The sequence below is a fragment of the Danio rerio genome, chromosome 7, assembly GCF_052040795.2.
Source record: "Danio rerio strain M-AB ecotype USA chromosome 7, GRCz13ab, whole genome shotgun sequence".
NCBI lineage: Eukaryota > Metazoa > Chordata > Actinopteri > Cypriniformes > Danionidae > Danio > Danio rerio.
In genome coordinates, this window is record NC_141027.1 from 24,817,005 (window position 1) to 24,835,168 (window position 18,164).

The 18,164-nt window shown below is 37.5% G+C and overlaps 1 protein-coding gene across 2 annotated transcripts in view; it reads left to right on the forward strand.

The window, feature by feature from the left end:
- The window catches only part of shroom4 (shroom family member 4), an 81,500-nt gene that overhangs the window by 58,823 nt on the left and 4,513 nt on the right, over window positions 1-18,164 (forward strand). The window contains 7 exon segments of one of the 2 annotated variants that reach the window (NM_001443509.1): window positions 765-1,016; window positions 2,407-2,565; window positions 3,457-5,917; window positions 9,912-9,976; window positions 11,143-11,799; window positions 13,671-14,282; window positions 17,604-17,742. In NM_001443509.1, coding sequence (NP_001430438.1) covers window positions 2,510-2,565; window positions 3,457-5,917; window positions 9,912-9,976; window positions 11,143-11,799; window positions 13,671-14,282; window positions 17,604-17,742 — 3,990 coding nt within the window. In that variant the 5' untranslated portion in view covers window positions 765-1,016; window positions 2,407-2,509. 2 annotated transcript variants of the gene reach the window in all.

The following is an 18,164-nucleotide window of genomic DNA, read 5'->3' on the forward strand; positions in this document are numbered from 1 at the left end:
TAATCTCTCTCTTTCTCGTTCTCCCTCTTTGAGGCAGTTGCTGAAATAACAAAAGGCACTGTTGCCTCTCAAATGTGCTTTAAATTGTTTTGCTTTCTGCACTATTGAAAAGAGCAAGAATACACGTACCTGGCCTAGTGCCCCGGCAACAATGCACCATTTCAATCATTTCATCCTATTTCACCAATTTGTTTCCTTTTTTCCCCACACAGGGAATATATACTCCTTTTCTCTCTCTCTCTCTCTCTCTCTCTCTCTCTCTCTCTCTCTCTTTCTCTCTCTCTCTCTCTCCACCCCCCCCCCTCCTCCCTCACTCTCTCACCACTGCTGGCCGAAATTGACTGCTCTCCCAGGGAGACAGGAAGCGGACCTCACATTTTCCCCCCCATTCAAACAATAATAGGAGAGAATGCTAGGTATTATTTTAGCAGTGGCTTGCCGCTTTATCTCCCCCAAACATAGTTTCCTCTCCGTCTGAGCACCGCTTCCTCTCCCCCTAATGTCATTAGAGAGTGAGTGGGAGGTTGAGTGCGTTTGTGTGCGCGCGCGCGCGCGTGTGTGTGTGTGTGTGTCAGAATGTGCCGTTTAGTGGACTGAATGTTTGGTCTTCAGTTGTGACTTGAAATATTGAGAGAGAGAGAGAGACAGAGAGAGAGAGAGAGACACAGAGAGAGGGAGAGAGAGAGAGGGGGGGGCTGCTGTTTGAGAGGGGAAGTTGGGGGAGTGTTTGTCTGTTAATTTTTTCCTGGACTAGGAATCTGGTCAGAGCCTCAGGCTGCCTCATTATAGCTAAATGACCGCCAACCTTCACTCATGTGAGCATTAAAACCGTTAGGGTCCTGATAAAGACTGACCACTGACAGCGGACACAGACCTCAAGGGTTGTCCTTTGACTCCAGGCATCTTCTCATGGTTGAGACCTGAACTTCACCTTGAACCTCAAGCTGAATGTTGGATTGGATTCATCACTGTATATTTATCTAACACTTCGAACATCTGGAGTTGTGTCAAGTGTTGTGAGTATCTCAAGATGTTCAGTTTGCGAGGATAACATGAAGTGCAGGTCAAACCAGCTCTAACTTCAGCCTGGTGTACTGGGTTTCTGTTTTACTGGAGTGTCTTACCGAAACAGTGCTGAAGTGCTAAGACAAGTTTAAAAAATACACCAACTTGGAGACTAAAAAATGGCTTGAAAGTTTTCTTGTTTTTTGTTTTGGTAATTAAATGAGTGTAGTTTAGGGAAAATAATGTCTCAGGATGAAAAATTGTCTTAGACCCTGACTTCATTTTTACAGAGTTATTGTGTTTTGCTGTAAGCTTTGCTTTGGTTTTATGTTTGGTGTTTTAGGTAACGGAGTGACTGTGTTTAGTGAGGATGACACTGTGAATAATAATGAGCTGTCTTGTGAAATCTTGAATTTCCATAGATTGCAAATCTTTTATTTAAATGCAAAATAAATAATGAAATTATAATCACATTCATTTTTTGTGGCTTTTAAATATGATTTTTTTATTTAATTTTTGGCTTTATTTGATAAGTTTATAGTCTGTTTATATGTTGTATTATATCAAATATTCATCCTCTTTCTCACAATAACCCCAAGCAAGCATTGCAGCTTAAAAGTTTGGGGTAAGATAGTCATTTTTTCCTTTTTTCAAAAATCTTTCTCAGCAAAGATGCATGAAACTAATCAAAACGGAAGAGTTTTTTTAAATTTATTTAAAATGAATTCTGTTTTTAAACTCTATCTCAACATCTTAACAAGTAAGTAGTAGTTGCTGAAATTTTATATTCAGTAAATGTAGTCTTGGTTAGTCTAAGAGATCCCAAACTCTTCTGTGGTATAACAAAATACTCTTATTCCTTATTGAACATTTCTCACGTTCCTATTGTTTTCTGGCGTCTTTTGTGAACCCCCAAATGATTATTATTTGAATAATAAGTCCTTTAAAACCATTGTCCCCTTGGGATCTTTATTGCCATCTGGAATGTTTGTGAACACTGCGCTCCTGTCAATAGAAATGATGAGATGTACCTGGAATCTGGGCCTTGTTCCATTACTGCTGCTATCTTATAAATTAATTGGTGTTTTTTTAAGCTGTAGATGTCTTAAAACTAACTTCAATCAGCTATTTCAGTAATCCAGTGGACGGCAGATATGTAAGAGTTCCAGATGGCAAATTCAAATCAGATTTCCCTCGATTCCTGTATGTGTTTGTCAAGACTGACACTGCTTTGGGAGCAAAGGGTCTTTTCCTCACTCTAGAAAGCTGTGGTTTTTAGATTTTATTTTATTTTTTGTCAGTAATTGGTAACTAGGAACATTAGGGTGGTGTTATACATCTTACACCGACTATTCTTGTCTTTCTGACTTCATATTGGCTAACGTCTGCCTTCTCTTTCAGGCGCAGTGTGCCAGTGATCCGCCCTCACTCTTGGCACCTGGCAAAGCTGACAGAGGTACCTTGCACTACGGGCACTGGTGATCCATCCGATGGCCCCCCGGCTATGCAGCTTCACTTCACACCTCTCAATGTACCTTGGCACTCCGGAGGTGACAACAGGTTGGTTAAATAGCAATTATACAGATTATGCATTCAAGTAAACATGGCTCATTCATTCCTTTTTGACATTTTGCACAGTCAGTTTTATTACAATTCTAATAGCTTTAACAGATCAGTGTGTGCGCTAGAAAGGGAGAGAGATAGATCCTCATTGTTGAGTTTGGGAATTTTGCTTCCAGCAGATTTCACAAAGAAAACAATCAGAGAGGAAGCTGGTGATCTCACATCTTATGTCAACATGTGTCTCACCGGATGCCACCACTATTTTCAGACTTATGACTCAGACATTCTTTACAGATCACCAGTAAAGTGACCAAAACACACACACACAAAGTCCTTAATACAACACACAGCATTGACAAAAGTGACTAATCTTTAACTTCATCCTCAGCTTTAACGTTTGTTTTGGGGAGATTCGTTCTTCAACCTAATCATCTGTAACCGATTCGGTCTATGTAATAAAAAAAAAATGAGGACAAATACTTAGCTCATGCAGATTATTTTAATTATTGATTGATTCAAATGTTATTTCTGAGTGTTTTGTTATGTTATTTTAGCTGATCGAAAATAAAGGATTGAAAATAAGGCTTATAGTGGGTTTGGTTTGCTTTTTATGTCTTTTAGTTGTTTTTATTTTTAATTTATAACTTTTAAGTGTGCATTGAAATACTAAGGCAATGCATTTTTGCATGAGAAATGTGGAATGTGGGACATTAATAACTGAGCCGAGTCTTAATGTTTACAAAGGAATTTTACTAATGCAGATTTAAAAACAGTACTGTTAACTTTATAGTTGAAACAGTGTAAATAATTACTTTTTTAACCAATATTTGAAATTCCTAGGAGCACTGTCACATCATCTGACTTGTTTCACTCTGTTTTGTTGTGCAGTGAGCTGTCCATGCAGTGGGGCCATATCTCCAGGCACTACAGCACTGACCGCAGCAGCTCAATAGGGAGTATGGAGAGTCTGGAGAATCCTCCTAACCAGGGATACTATGACAGTCAGCTCTCTCCCATTGATCCTGTCATCTTTAACAACAAACGTGACTCTGCTTACAGCTCTTTCTCAGCCAGCTCGAACACATCTGATTACACAGTTCCTGTAAAACCTGAGGAGACCAATTCCATGGACAATCTTCTTCAGGGTTTGGGTTCTTCCTGCAGGTATCCAGACAGAGGCCAACACTCGGCCCCCACTGGCCATGGAAACCAGCTGGAAGAACAAGAACACTCCAAGGTGCTGTCTGGCAGATCCGAGCCCAAAGTCCGACCATCGTCCTACAGCTGTGAGGAGGAAAACTGTGCAACACCACAGCCACCAATGAGGAGGGAGAGTTTTAGGGCTACTAGAGGCCAAGCAACAGATAAACGCTGTGTGTCTGCTCCTGTAGGCATCCCAAATGTAAGCAGTTGCACGGATGAAGATCAATCCCAAATCCAGGATGTTTTGACTGGCAGAGTTTATTTGAACGGAATACAAGACAGTGAGCCAGAGCGTAAAGGGTGCAGCATTCAACCTTATTATACCTTGAACTCAGACTCAGGTGGAGATGGCAAAGCAACTGACCATGAGAAAGAACACTTGGAGGACTATTCAAAATCTCTGGCAGCAGCATCTTCACCTCCTTCACAAAGGAATAGGGATGAGAACTGTGATACCAAACTCCGACCTGAACATGATCTCCAGTCAGCAATGAACCGACATAGTGCACCTGAGAAACTTCTAGCTGCTCAGTTGTGTATGATGGATGTTTCTGCTGACAAAAGTGATTATAGTGCATCTCCAACTTGCCAGTGGTCACAGTCCCCTCTTTATCTGAGTGATTCCAGTCAAAATACTGAGCAGGGCAAGTGGGGAACGAGCAGATGCTCTACACCTGGTTCGGTCGCAACTTCGGAAGTCGAAGATCCCAGACTAGAGGAGGAATCTATTGATGGACAGAATCCATGGGGGCATCCTATCAGTTTGTCTGGGAGTCCCATTGGAAATGGATTCTCTCAGAACAGTGAGAACAATGGAGGAGAAGTAATGCTGGATGATGGCCTTGGCCCAAAGCAGCCACAGAAACGTCAGTTTCGTTGCTCCAAGTCTCGTCGCAGAAGTGAACGTTTTGCCACGAACCTCAGAAATGAGATCCAGAGGAAGAAGGCACAGTTGCAGAAGAGTAGAAACCCTTGCGGGGAAGAGACAGTGGAAGAAGAGGTTGGAGATTTCAACACTGAGGCTGTAGCTCCTCCAGAATACCGTCAACATAAACCCCAAATCTTACCAAAACCTGCCACCAATACTGTACCTATACAAATATCTAAACCGGCACCTCAAAAAGTTTTTGATGCCACACAAACTGAAGAATATTCCAGTGCCAGGGTTGTGTGTTTCCAGACATCTCAGACTCAAACACAAGTCCCTCAACATGTCAGACAAGTGTGTGTACACGTGGTAGAGGAGGTAGCACCTGCAGGCAAACCACGTCGTTGGCGTTGGACGCCAGAACGCAAACTTGAACTCAAAGATGAATCATCTGAAAGTAAGAGGAATGAGACTATTGGACAGATGTGGTCTGGAAAAATGGAATCAACAAGAAGTAGGACGGGTTCGTCCAGCGGTCGTTTAGGTCGATCGGATGACTGTGACATCCTTCCCTTTGCAGATCGCAGGAGGTTTTTTGAGGAGACTAGCAGAAAGTTGAGCCAGTCTGTAACAAATTTATCAAACCTGACAAGTCGAAGTCAGAGACCAGACAAGCCGGGCAGAATGAACCATCCATCATCACCTGAACCTCATGAGATTGCTGCTCACCTTGGCCGTAGGAGATTCTCATATCAAGATGTGCCCTACATCAATTCACTGGACAATGGGAGACAGTTTATAAGTAACCAACAAGACCAGGAAAAAACGAGGCAGAGGCTGATTGAGAGAGAACAGGAGAGGGAAAGAGAGCAGGAGAGACTTAAGGAGCAAGAGAAGCTTAGAGAACAAGAAAGAGAAAAGGAGAGGTTAAGGAAAGAGAGGGAAAATGAGCAACAAAGGCTGAAGGACTGGGAGGAACAGCAGAGGCTGCTACAGAGAGAACAAGAATGGGAGTCTGTGAGAGAATCTGTTCACTCTGAACACAATACGAGCAGTGACACAGTTCCTCACTCTTTATCTCATGACGTCTATCGGAAGCAGCCGCCTAGTCCTCAGATTCCTTCCTCTCTGCAAATGTCTGAACCTTTCTATAGCAGCACTACCACCAACGTCCAAAAGCCTTGCTCAGCGTTCCACCCTGTGACCACCCAGCACAACCGGTATGATGGCTACCAAGTAAATCCACCCTACAATCCCAGGAACTACACCCCAGATGAGGTAAGACTGAGGATTTAGCATTGTCCAAAACAGAAATTGGAAAGTTTTTCTGATTAAGGCTCTGAGCCCAAACAAAGTGTTTTTAATTTAGAAATGCCAGAATTTCTAGGCCCTTTCACACCAAGCACAATAACTATAAAGAGAACGATTAAGACATCCTTCTAAAAGTCATTCTTAATGGACAAACAACAGCAGAGTTCAGACCACAGCTATTATAATGGAGATGTAGAGAAATTATGGCCCAATCCCAGTTCTATTTTTTTGTACACTTACCCCTTCCCCTTGGCTCTTGAAACTGAGTGTGAAAGGAAAGGACTTCAAAATTTACCTCTAAGAAATGGGACAGCACCTGCATACAGTACATCATCATATGTCATCTCGATCTCTTGCATCAAATGAGAGCAACGATGGCGACTGCTGTAGTTATTTCAGTTGCTTTATTTTTTGGTATTTATCTTCAGGAAATCACTGAAGGCATATATCATTTTCAATATAATGTGGCAATAACTGGACAGTGCATTTACACAGTTGCCATATTCATCTATTTAAACACCAAAAACAACATTAACATTATAGCAGACACTGTATAAGCTGATTCCCAGCCACTAGACTTTTCTGAGAGGGTATTTGAGTGTCATCGAGTGACAGAATGTTATGAGATTACTATACAGGAGTTGTTATTAGCGATTATAGATAGATATAGATATATTGATATTAATTTTAGATATAGATTATATTTTAGATTATAGATATAACATGAATGCCACTATGAATGTATTAAATTGTGCTTGTTTGTTGTAAAAATTCGTAATAATAAAAACAAATACTAATTTGTGCATCTCCATACTTCTTTGTGCAGCTATGCTGCCGTTGTAGATGGTGTATTTTGGGAAATTTTCTTACCCCTTGGTGTCGAGTGTGGTCCTGAAAAATCTTAGTTTCAAGGCCTTCTCCTTAGCCTACACCTTCAAGCTAAAGACAATTAGGACACCCCTACTCCTTCACGTGAACGTGCAAAACAAGGGGTAGGGGAAGGGCAAAGGGGTTGAACTGGGATTGGGCCTATATCATTGGGATCACCTTCATAACTATTTTGTTCCGCTAACAAATGATAAAACATTGAAAGCCAGTCATAATCTATTAAATATAAAAAAACTCTCCACTCAACATTGTGAAGAATATAATGGCTTGACATTAAATCGTTTATTCAAAGAATATTTAAAGGTAATAACTTAAAAACAATGATGAATGATATTTACATGAAAGCTATGCTAGCCAGACTGACAAATTGATGTATACAAACAAAAGTACCTCTGGTATCCACTACACTGACTGTCATTGCTAAACTCTGTATGATTAGTTTGATTACATGAGCTAGATTTACTGGTCATGTGCTCTAGATAGAAAAATTGAAAGATTAACTAAAAATAAACAGATTGTTATCGTTTGCTAATGTGGACACAAATATAGCTATTGTTTTATTTATATTTTTAGTTATCATTTTTAGTTTGAACATCCCTTAATCCTATAGATGTCATTAGGGACAATAAAAACACCAAATGTGTATTTAGTTTCTAAGGGCGCATGGCAGAAAAATATTTAACGCAGCTGAAAATGGCAGAACATTTAAACAAAAACTGAGTACTTGTCCACACTTTAGCTATTCTAAAAAAAAAGGCAGATCTCTCTTTGAAATGAAGAGTTTATTTGTTTATAACTGAAAAAAGCAGTCTTAGTTCAGAAAAAACAGTATTGATTAACACAAGTCTTGACTGACCTTCCTTTGAATACTTTGCTGTGTCACATGTTTTTTGTGCTACTTGTCAAATGTTCGACAGATATTTACATTTTTTTTAAGCTTTATTAGGTATTTGCCATACCTTCATGTACACCAAGCGTTTAGATAACATCTGGCATCTGTATGTCTTTGGTTAATGATGTTTTAAGATTTTCCATCACAACTGAAAATTTAAACATTGTTATTAAATTCTTCATGCAAGAGAGAGTAAAGCTTTCCTTCAGCATTTCCCTGTCAAATAACAACCTCATAAATTCATATGAATAGCCTGTAGAAGAGCTTCTAATGAATAGCTTAAATGAAAATGCAGATGGAATAAGGAGTGAAAGAGGGTGTAATTGACTTTCTTTATTGCAGTTCTAGGCCTTTAGGAGCTGAAAGATGAATCCTCAGAAACATTTAATGAAGCCACTTTTGAAATGGTTTTGATTTTCAATTAACGTCATCTTGGATATTTTGGTTTAGTGCCTTTATGTTATCTCTAATATTAGATATCTTCGGTGTGCATAATTCAGTATGCGCACTGCTGGAATTGATTGAGGATGAATCTGTTTATTCTCTTCTCGAGCTGTTATTTTAGAGTTTTTTTGGTTTAGTGCCATGTAGATGGGAATGAGACAGTTGTTTTCAGTCTTCAGTTCAGACTTATTTTAATATTAGTTTTCATACAGGACATGCTGAAACTGGGCATTTTCAGAGGTCCCAAAAGGCATAAATGTTGGCCAGAGCTGTATAAAATCATACATTGGCTCTAATGCAACAGGAAGATTGAATATGTATGCTATCTCAACACTCGTTACTCTTAATACGCATCTTTTGTTTTTTTTGTGTTTTGAGAGCGTCATCTTAAAACTTGAATTAATGATCGATCTGATCTCTGAGCCATTCTTAGACCCTCGTTGTGTTTATACAGACAACCATTATTGATCCTTAAGGGTAAATTCAGGTGATTTCAAAAGGGAATTTCCTTGTTTTTTCAGTCAAGCCTCCGGATGAGAATCAGGGATGCCATTAACTTCAATGATAAGGAACTGTTAGGTCTTTTTCACGTACTGTTCTTAGAACAGAAAGTTTATAAACAATATTAGTTATTTGGCAACTATGAAATATTCTGCTCTCTGTGTGCTTTTAAAAATCACAACATTATTGTTTTTACCTGTGTTTTATGGTTACTTATGTGCAAAATCGTACTACAAACTTGCCAATGTGTACGTTTACATGGACACCAATAATCCGATTTTAATACAATTAATAAAATACTCTGAATAAGAGGCTATGATGGTAAAAGCGATTCTATGATTACCTTAATCCGACTAAAGTCATAATCAAACTAAATATAAATAGAATTAGGACAGATAGTATGCTGCTTATAGTGGCTTTATTGAAGTGACATGAAGTAAACACCCTAATCATACTATTACCCTCAAGTAGGGTTTTCGCAACATTTTGTCACAGGATAATCTAGACACACAGCTATTTGATATTCTCTGCACCTACCGAGTCAGTGAAGGGCACCTGCATCGTGAAATGCGGAGGGTTTTATTTTCCCCCCATACGGTGTGTGGTATTAAGTTCCATTAAAATAACACTCTTCCAGCTGTTCATACTAGCATCCAATATCTCATTTGTCACGGGGGCACGCATGACATGTTCCAATAATGTTAATCGAATTATGTGGTATAACATTTAAAACGGGATCATGTAAAGAACATTCAGAAAGCAACTCATGTAAACAGCTTAATCATGTCATTGTATAATTCAGATTAAGACAAATAATTTGATTACTGATGTCCATGTAAACATAGTCATTGATAATAACATTTAATCAACATTTAAATTCTTTAATGGAATCAGCTAAAGTGGATTGTTTCAGAAGACATTATATTGTCAATTATATTGTGTGCGATGTGTGAAGTCCTGTGGAATGCTAGTCAAAACCCTCATGGTGCGCTTCTGATTTGGCTCTTAAGCTGGCAGAAATACTCAAGTTAATTTTCTTATTGGGTCGATTAAAAATAAATTAAAAAGTGATCATTTATCTACTGATACTAAGATATAAACCAATGTATCATGAAAAAAAATTTAATTGCATTAATATTTGTATAAAATTGAAACTTTGATAAATGTATACAAGTTTTTCTTTTTTTTTTTTTTTAGTTATTTTGTTGTTTAAAATATAGCAAATATATTTTACAGGCCCAGTATGTTCGGGAACAGGAAAAAACTAGAAAGATCAACAGAAACTTCAGCTTAACAGAGAGGTAAGATTTCTGTTTTTATGTAAGACGTGGACTTACATAAGTGTTGCAATTTATTACCACAAGAAGTAACAAATATATAAGCAACAACAAAAAAGAAAGCGTCTGATCATGTTGATGTTTATATGTTTGCAGTTCACTGACATTAAATTTAAATGACACAATAATCATTTCAAGAGTTCACACTTAGCTGATGATTGATAGTAAAGTGTGTTTGGCATGCTGTCCCAGGAGAGAGCCCTGAACTTAGAATATACTTGAGCCTGGGGCTCCCTCCCATTTAAAGGCGAGAAGGGAGTTTGAGCTCAGGTAGGTCCCAAGAACCCCCCTGCTTGTAAACGTGTTAGTAATAGCTGAGATATAAATGGCTAAGAGTTTGTCTTAAGATGCTACTTTGAAGTAGTGCTTAAGATGCAACCACAGGGAGCACATGCAAACTCTGTACAGAATGCAGACTGGCCCGGTGAGGGGTCGAACCAGTGGCGTTCTTGCTGTGAGGCAACAGTGCTAACCAGTGGGTCTCTGTGCCGCCCTATCAGGAGAAGGCGAGGAGTAGGTGGTGGAAGGGGGGGATTCTTCAAAACGAAGATGACTGAAGTGGAAAACTCAGGTTATTTATAGTGAGTCAGTATTTATCTGGTTGGAACAATATGTGGAGCTGATGCGGGACCAGTTGTGCTCAATCATAGGCATGTGATCCTCTCAAAATAAGTTTAAAAATAAAATGAACATGATTGTACCAGACACTATATAAAGCTGACTATATAAGATTCTACTCTGAATGAATTCCTTGATTTGTGTGACACCGTGATTTTTCGGTCCAGAATCATTTTCCTGAGAAATGTTGAGCTCAAACGCATCAAATGAGAAGTGTCTTGAAGGGGGCGGGGCATGTCAGATACTTGAGAGCATTTTATCATCATGATTTGATGAGAAACTAAAGTATGAGGTGACATGAATGAGATCAATGATCCATTTTCGCGGAAGTGACAAACTACAGGCTTCATATATTTATATATAAATATGGTTTTATACCTTCCAATCTCTAATTTTGTCACTGTTTTAGTTTGTACTTGCTTATCGATATCCTTAAAACTAACAATACTGATATTAACATCTGAAAACCTTTAATTTAATATAAGTATTCCATAACATTTCTTTCCCCAAAGGGACTACCCAAGGTCCAGGAGAGACTCCAAGACAGTAGATGGTGCTAATGTTCCTGGCTTCGTGCGCACAGGAGGCAACAGCATCACAAGTGGACGCAACGAGGAGCATCTTTTTACCCCTCTTAGAAACCGTGCCATGTCAGAGAATAACCTGTGTGTGGAGACACAACATTATCAAAATCACAGCTCCAGCTCCAGCTCTGGCGTCAGCAGAATGCGCTCGTCCACTCTTAGTGACCTGGATGAAAATACAGTAAGTGTCGGGGAGATCAAAAAGAAAAAAGGGCCTCCGCCACCTCGTCCACCACCACCAAAATGGGATCAGTTCCACAAGAGACGGGCGTCCCATCACAGTTTGTTCTCCTCCACATCACACTACTCCTCTCCAACTGCTTCTCCACCTCGGCCACAGCCACAGACGTGCACATCACGACCCCCCAGTGTCTCTGAAATGAGCCGTCAGCGCTCTTACAGTCTTCCTCCAAGAGACATGTCCGAAAGTCTTCACTGCTGCCGTCAGGAGTACTCCGTCTCTCCCTCCAGTCCTGCATTTACACGTCGAGCTTTTAAGCCAGTAGCCCTGCCGCCACGAGAGATGGACTATAACATGAGGAGAGAAGTTCACCAGCCTGTGCCACAGCCTGAACCATGCACCAGGTAAAAACATGCTTCTTTAAAATATTTGTCTAAGTACTTAAACTCTAAAAAATGTTTTGTTATCCTCACTTTATAGGTCACAAAACCTAAAATAAAAAAGAGTTATTGTAAAAAGTTTGAATCTAATATTTACTGGAATACTGCAAGTAAATCAATGTAAAAATGTGGACTTTCAAAACATTTTTGTGGTAAAACAAAATCCACTTTTGATGTAGGACACTCCAACAAGAGGGTTTTTTATTGTTTCATTTATTTATATATATATATATATATATATATATATATATATATATATATATATATATATATATATATATATATTACAGTTTAGTATTAATATATCACAAATAAGATAAATTGTGCTCTTTTTGGTTATTTTTTACAAGTTGTTATAATCTTAGTTTACATTTTCCCAATAAAATATTAAAGGGATAGTTTAATGAAAAAATGAACATTTACTCTCTATATACTGCCCCTCAAGTGGTTTCAAACCATTATGAAAACAGTTGAAAACCTGTAACCATTGACTTTCATAGTAGGATAAACAATTACTATGAAAGTCAATGTTTACACTTTTCCAGCATTTTTCATAATACCTTCTTCTATTTTCAACAGAATAATGAAACGTTGGTAAAGGTTTGGAACAGGTAAAGGGAGAGTAAATTATGACAGAATTTTTTACATTTTGTCTAAACTATTCATTCATTAATTTTCCTTTGGCTTAGTCCCTATATTTATCAGGGTCGCCACAGTGAAATGAACCGCCAACTATTCCAGCATATGTTTTACGCAGCGGATTCCCTTCCAGTCGCAACTCAATACTGGGAAACACCCATACATTCACACATTACAGCCAATTTTGCTTATTCAGTTCACCTATAGCGCACGTCTTGACTGTCGTGGAAACCCGGGGCACCCAGGGGAAGAGCACACAAACACAAAGAGAACATGCAAACTCCAAACAGAAATTTCAACTGGCCCAGCCGGGGCTAGAACCAGGGACCTTCTTGCCATGGGGCGACAGTGCTAACCACTGAGTCAGCGTATCACCTTGTGTGAACTATCCCTTTAATAAAAGATTATGCCAAACTGCTGTTTTCTTTTTCAAGAATTTCATTATTTTAATAAGGATTGAAACTCAAGGATTATTACATGATAATAATTTACCACTACTGTTCTGAAATATTGATTTAGTGCATATTTCTTTGAAATAAATCCACGGTGAAAATGACGAAAACTTTTACTTGTCATAGATGATTTTAATTCATCTAAGTTAATGCCTGATATCTCATTAAAATAGTTGTAATCTGATTACAAATTGCAATCAAATTAAGTTTAAAAACACACAACTGAATTGTATTAAATATGAACTAACATGATTATGGTAATTAACAAATCTGGCATTTTCTCATTGCTGATTTCAATGTACAGTAAAAACCCACACTAAAGGTTTGATCTGGATCAAAACCAAGATTGGATTACGTGATCTAATCCAATTATGCAATCCATTTTTTTTTTGAAAGACCCATTTTCAAAATTTGATCCAATCCATTCTGCAAAATCCTAGTGGATTACTTTTGAAAAAAACGAGCCCTGGTGTCCGTAGAGTGTGTACTGTATGTGAAATACCCCACAAGTAATGCTTTATAACTCTTTAAACTGACCCTTTTAGGCTTTGACAGCCACAAAAATGGCACAATTCACAGACTATTACCACACAACTGTGTTTAAACCCTTTATAAAAGTGATTTTTGCACATTTAGGTCCCCTTTAATGCTTCCTTGGTGAACATACAATACTTACTCCAGACAGCAATGAACTCATTTTTAATACTTTTTCAATAAATGACCTTCATGTCCGCCCTATTTCAGAATCCCCATCCATCCTGCTGCAGCACCAGAAGAGCCCAGAGCCACACATCTGAAGCCCACATTCCCTGATCATGGAGTGGAGTGGGATCGATCCAGCCCTCACTACCCCACACATGGCACAAGCAGGACTCCTGAAGTGCCCTCAAACAGTTTCTCAGCTGGGCCTTTATGTCCAGAGTCCTACTTCTCCATGAACAACTTCCAACTGCAGCCCCAGCAAGCAGGCTTCCCCATAACAGCCCACAAAACCCAGATCATCCCCTCTCAGGGTCCTGAAGATGGAGACCTGCCTCTGGAGACGGACATCGATGAGATCTGTGAGAATGAGCAGGCTGAGAGGAAGGAGACGGTGGACCGGATGGAGATGCAGGGCTTTGCTCGACCTGTGATGGTGTTGGAAACCGACATTGACCACACGCCTGAGGAAGCGGCTCCATCGGCCAGAAGCATTAGAGGGCCGAGGGGCTCCCTGGTGGACTCCATTTTGGAGGATGAGTACGGTGTGTCTAGGAAGGAGCTGCTTGGAGAGTTGTTTCCACACAGTGTGAATGCTGAGATGAGTGGGGATGGCTGGAGAGGAGGATATCCCATCAGTGGAGGAACACTGGAGAGGTTCGACAATCTAATTCGACAAGCTTTTCACTTTTTTGAAGTTCTCAAGTAGGCCTGCACAATACTGGGAAAATGTGGGATATACAATATTGTGGTTGATTGTTGCAATAACAGTATTACTTATGATTAGGGCCAGACATAGTCTGCGGAGAATTTTGTAAAAAATCAGTGTACTTATGCAGAATAATTTTACTAGGTATTATAACTAAAAACTTAATAAATGAAATAAAAAATTATACATTTTTAACTTATGTTTACAATGCAAATCCAGATCCACATATTTGGTAAACAAAGAAAGTCTCTCATATAATAAATCCGCTAAAAGACAGAAAATATGGCTTTACAAACTGTATTGTAAATAAATTATATGAACATTTGAATATTACTATTATTATATCAATATAATTTTAGTACTAATTTATTAATTTTAAATCTGAAAAAATATAAATTTACACAAGTAAATACATAGACTGTATAAATACAAAGATAAAATCTGCGGATTTCTGCACGTGCAGCTTCCGTGTGGGCCTATTCATGCTATAACATACCTGCAAAAGGCTATTTTATCAGCAGTTTTAAAAAACATTTATTTATGTATTGATCAGTGTTGTGTTAGTTCCTAGTTACAGTTACTAGTTACTTTCTTCAAAAAGTTAATCAATTACTTTATTAATTACTTACACCATAATAATGCATAATGAATGCATCAATGTTAAAGGTCATTTTTGAGTTGATTTTTCCAAACAATATTTTTAATGCTCCCCATTAATTGCCTTTCTAACATCAGTTCAGTGCTGCGTGGAGAATACACTGTTTTTCAACTTCACAATTTTAATTAATTTGCATTCTCACAACTAAAACACAAAACAAACTTGAACAAAAAGTAATTTTTAAACACTAATTTAATTACGTCAGACCAGCAGCACAAAAATATAAAATATCACAAGGTGATAAACCAGCTGAATAATATATTCAGCATCAAAAATGCAAAAACTAAAGTTGCTTCAGCGTCATAAAGTTTGTATTTAACCCTTAAACATGTTCATTTACAGCCTGAGTATGAAAACTAACAACAAAATACAACAAACCTTTATGAAATAAATAAATGAAAGTAATCTGAATTATCATTCAGAATCAATTTGGTGAAACTCAGCACTAGAAAAGCTGCTGTTATTGACGACCATCAATTTTATGCATTTTAAACAAAAGAAAAACATAACAGCTGCTCAAAAATGAAATCGATGAGCAATTTTCATACTAACCACAAATTAAACGTGGTATGTCAACAATTTATGGAGAGTAAGCTATGTGTATTCAAAGTGCAAAATCTGCTGTTGTATAACAGCTATAAAAATATTAAAACAATATAAAAATAGATCACAGCATTTTTTCCTGTGCAGTACAAGACTGTAATCTTAATACGGTGTGCTGAAATATAACAGAAAAGTGTCACTAAACTAATCAATTTTGTTATACAGATAGCAAATGTGTGCTTATTTATTTGAAACAACAAACATAATAGTATTAGGAATAGTATACTATTACTATACTATTTTATACTATTTTATACTATTCTATACTATATTATACTATAGTATAATATTCCCTCAGTCTCTTTCGTGTGCACATTCAGTCTACCTCGCATGCATTCAGTCTCTCTCGCGAGCACACTTGACATCTCTTGCGCGCACCCAGTCTTTCTTGCTTGCACTTGGTCTCTTCTTTCACTTGACTTTTGTGCAGTCTGGCGCCTCATACACAACGCATCTTCTTTACGGTGGTTGGCTGGCATCCACCAATCCTACCATGCGTCGCCACTGTAAACAGGAAGACTGCATTCAAAATTAATAAAATTACCAAGTAACGGACAAACGCATCATGCTGTAGTGGTAACAAAGTTACTATATTTAAAAAGTAATCCATTACAGTTTTAGTTGCTGTCAAAAGTAATGCTATAACAGTATCGCATTACTAGTTACGTGTTATTGCTCAACACTGCTAATGATCATACTAAAATAAACAGGTAGTTGATATTTCTCTGAGCTAGAGGTTGCAAACATTTGGACATTAAAACACCATGAATGACTAAGAAACTTCAGATTCTCATTACATTTGTTATTCTTATAGCATTTCTTTCTCTTGTCAGTGTTCACCTAACAGCACCTACTGGAGAGGTAGGGATAAAGATAGTAAAGGCCCCATCTGATTTGTCAAATTTGGATAAACAACCAATGAATGCAGCACATAAAATTCGCTTAATTTATTGCACTTCTTTGTGATAATAGTATATGCAATATTCAAATTTTATATACTATTATCACAATAATTGTTTGGCATATCATGCAGCTCTATTCTCAAGGCCCTTTGAGTAAAGTGAATGCCAGTTGAACTGTGATTTCACACTGAACATGAAATCACTGATGGCCTATGGCAAATTCAGTGTGAGGTGGCACAGACTGACCACAGCAATGCAATTTTTGGCAGTTTGTTCATTACAGCACTCTTCTTGTTGTTCTCTTTTTTCTTTGTGTACAGTTGAAGACGGAATTATTGGCCTTCCTTTGAAATTTTTATTCTTCTTCAAATATTTCTCTAATTGAGTGCTGTTTAATAGATAGAAGTTTTTTCAACACATTTTAAAGCATAATAACGGTAATTAATAAATAATTTTCTCTTTGTCATGATGGCTGTACATAATATTTTACTTGTTGTATGGCAAGTTAGTAGTATTTAGCTTGAAGTGTAGTTTAAAAGCTTAACTAGGCAAGTTATTAGCCCTTATCAGTCATTGGACGGCGGTGCTGTAGTTCTGTAGCCAATTAAAAAAAATACTTCTTGAGAGAGCCAATAATATAGGACTTAAAAACCTTAGCAGCGTTTAACATTTTTTAACAATTTTTATTTTTATTTTAGCCTAACTAAAAAAAATGAAGGAAAAAATATATAAAAAGAAAAACCTAAAAAGAATGAGACTTTCCCCAGAAGAAAAACCTAAAAAGAATGACTTTCCCCAGAAGAAAAACGTAAAAAGGAATACTGTAAAAAAATAACTTCTTACTCTGTTAAACAGCACTTGGAAACAATTTTAAAAATTACAATTTTGCAGGACGGCTAATAATTATGTGTGCGTTTGTATGTCTATTTTTCTTTCCATTTGGCTGCAATCTCACCTGTCCTGCACAATATACAACAGTAAATTAGGAGAAAGTTTGGAACTAATGAATTTTTTTCTTTTCACATTTTCTTAACATGTTTTTCTCTTTGAGTGCCATAAGAGGTCATATCCAGTATTCTGTTTTAAAAAATATATTTCTCTCCTAGACCCTCCAGACTGAATACCACAGCGCCACAAGTATCACGATCCACCTGTTATGACATATCAGCAGACAACCCACAGCTTCTCGCCAAGCTTAGAGAGATCTCAGAGAGGAAAGAGGAGGATGAGGAGCTCAATTATAAGGTGAAAGACCCATCATTGTATAATTCACTTGTTACATTCTTTGTGAATATGCTGAGTGGTCTAGATTCAGTATATTTTCACTTTTGGGAAAATGGCCTTAAGGTTTTATGCACGTAATTATATATGTGAAAGTTTGTATGCATGTTTCATTTCAACTTTATGTATGTATGCTCACAGTTTTTTCGCATAAATGATATCAGTATGAATTATATCAATTTGCATGAAAAAATAGAAGTGTAGTGCATCTGAAAACAATTTAAATTATATTTGCATTTTATTGTATTGTATTTTATATAAAACAGTAATATTTTAAAATCTTATCTATAAAAATAATTATATTTTTAATATTGTTGTCCTTAATATAATCATCCTCAAAGTATTTTGTTTAATTATCAGTGTTAAAAACAGAATCATTTTTTTCT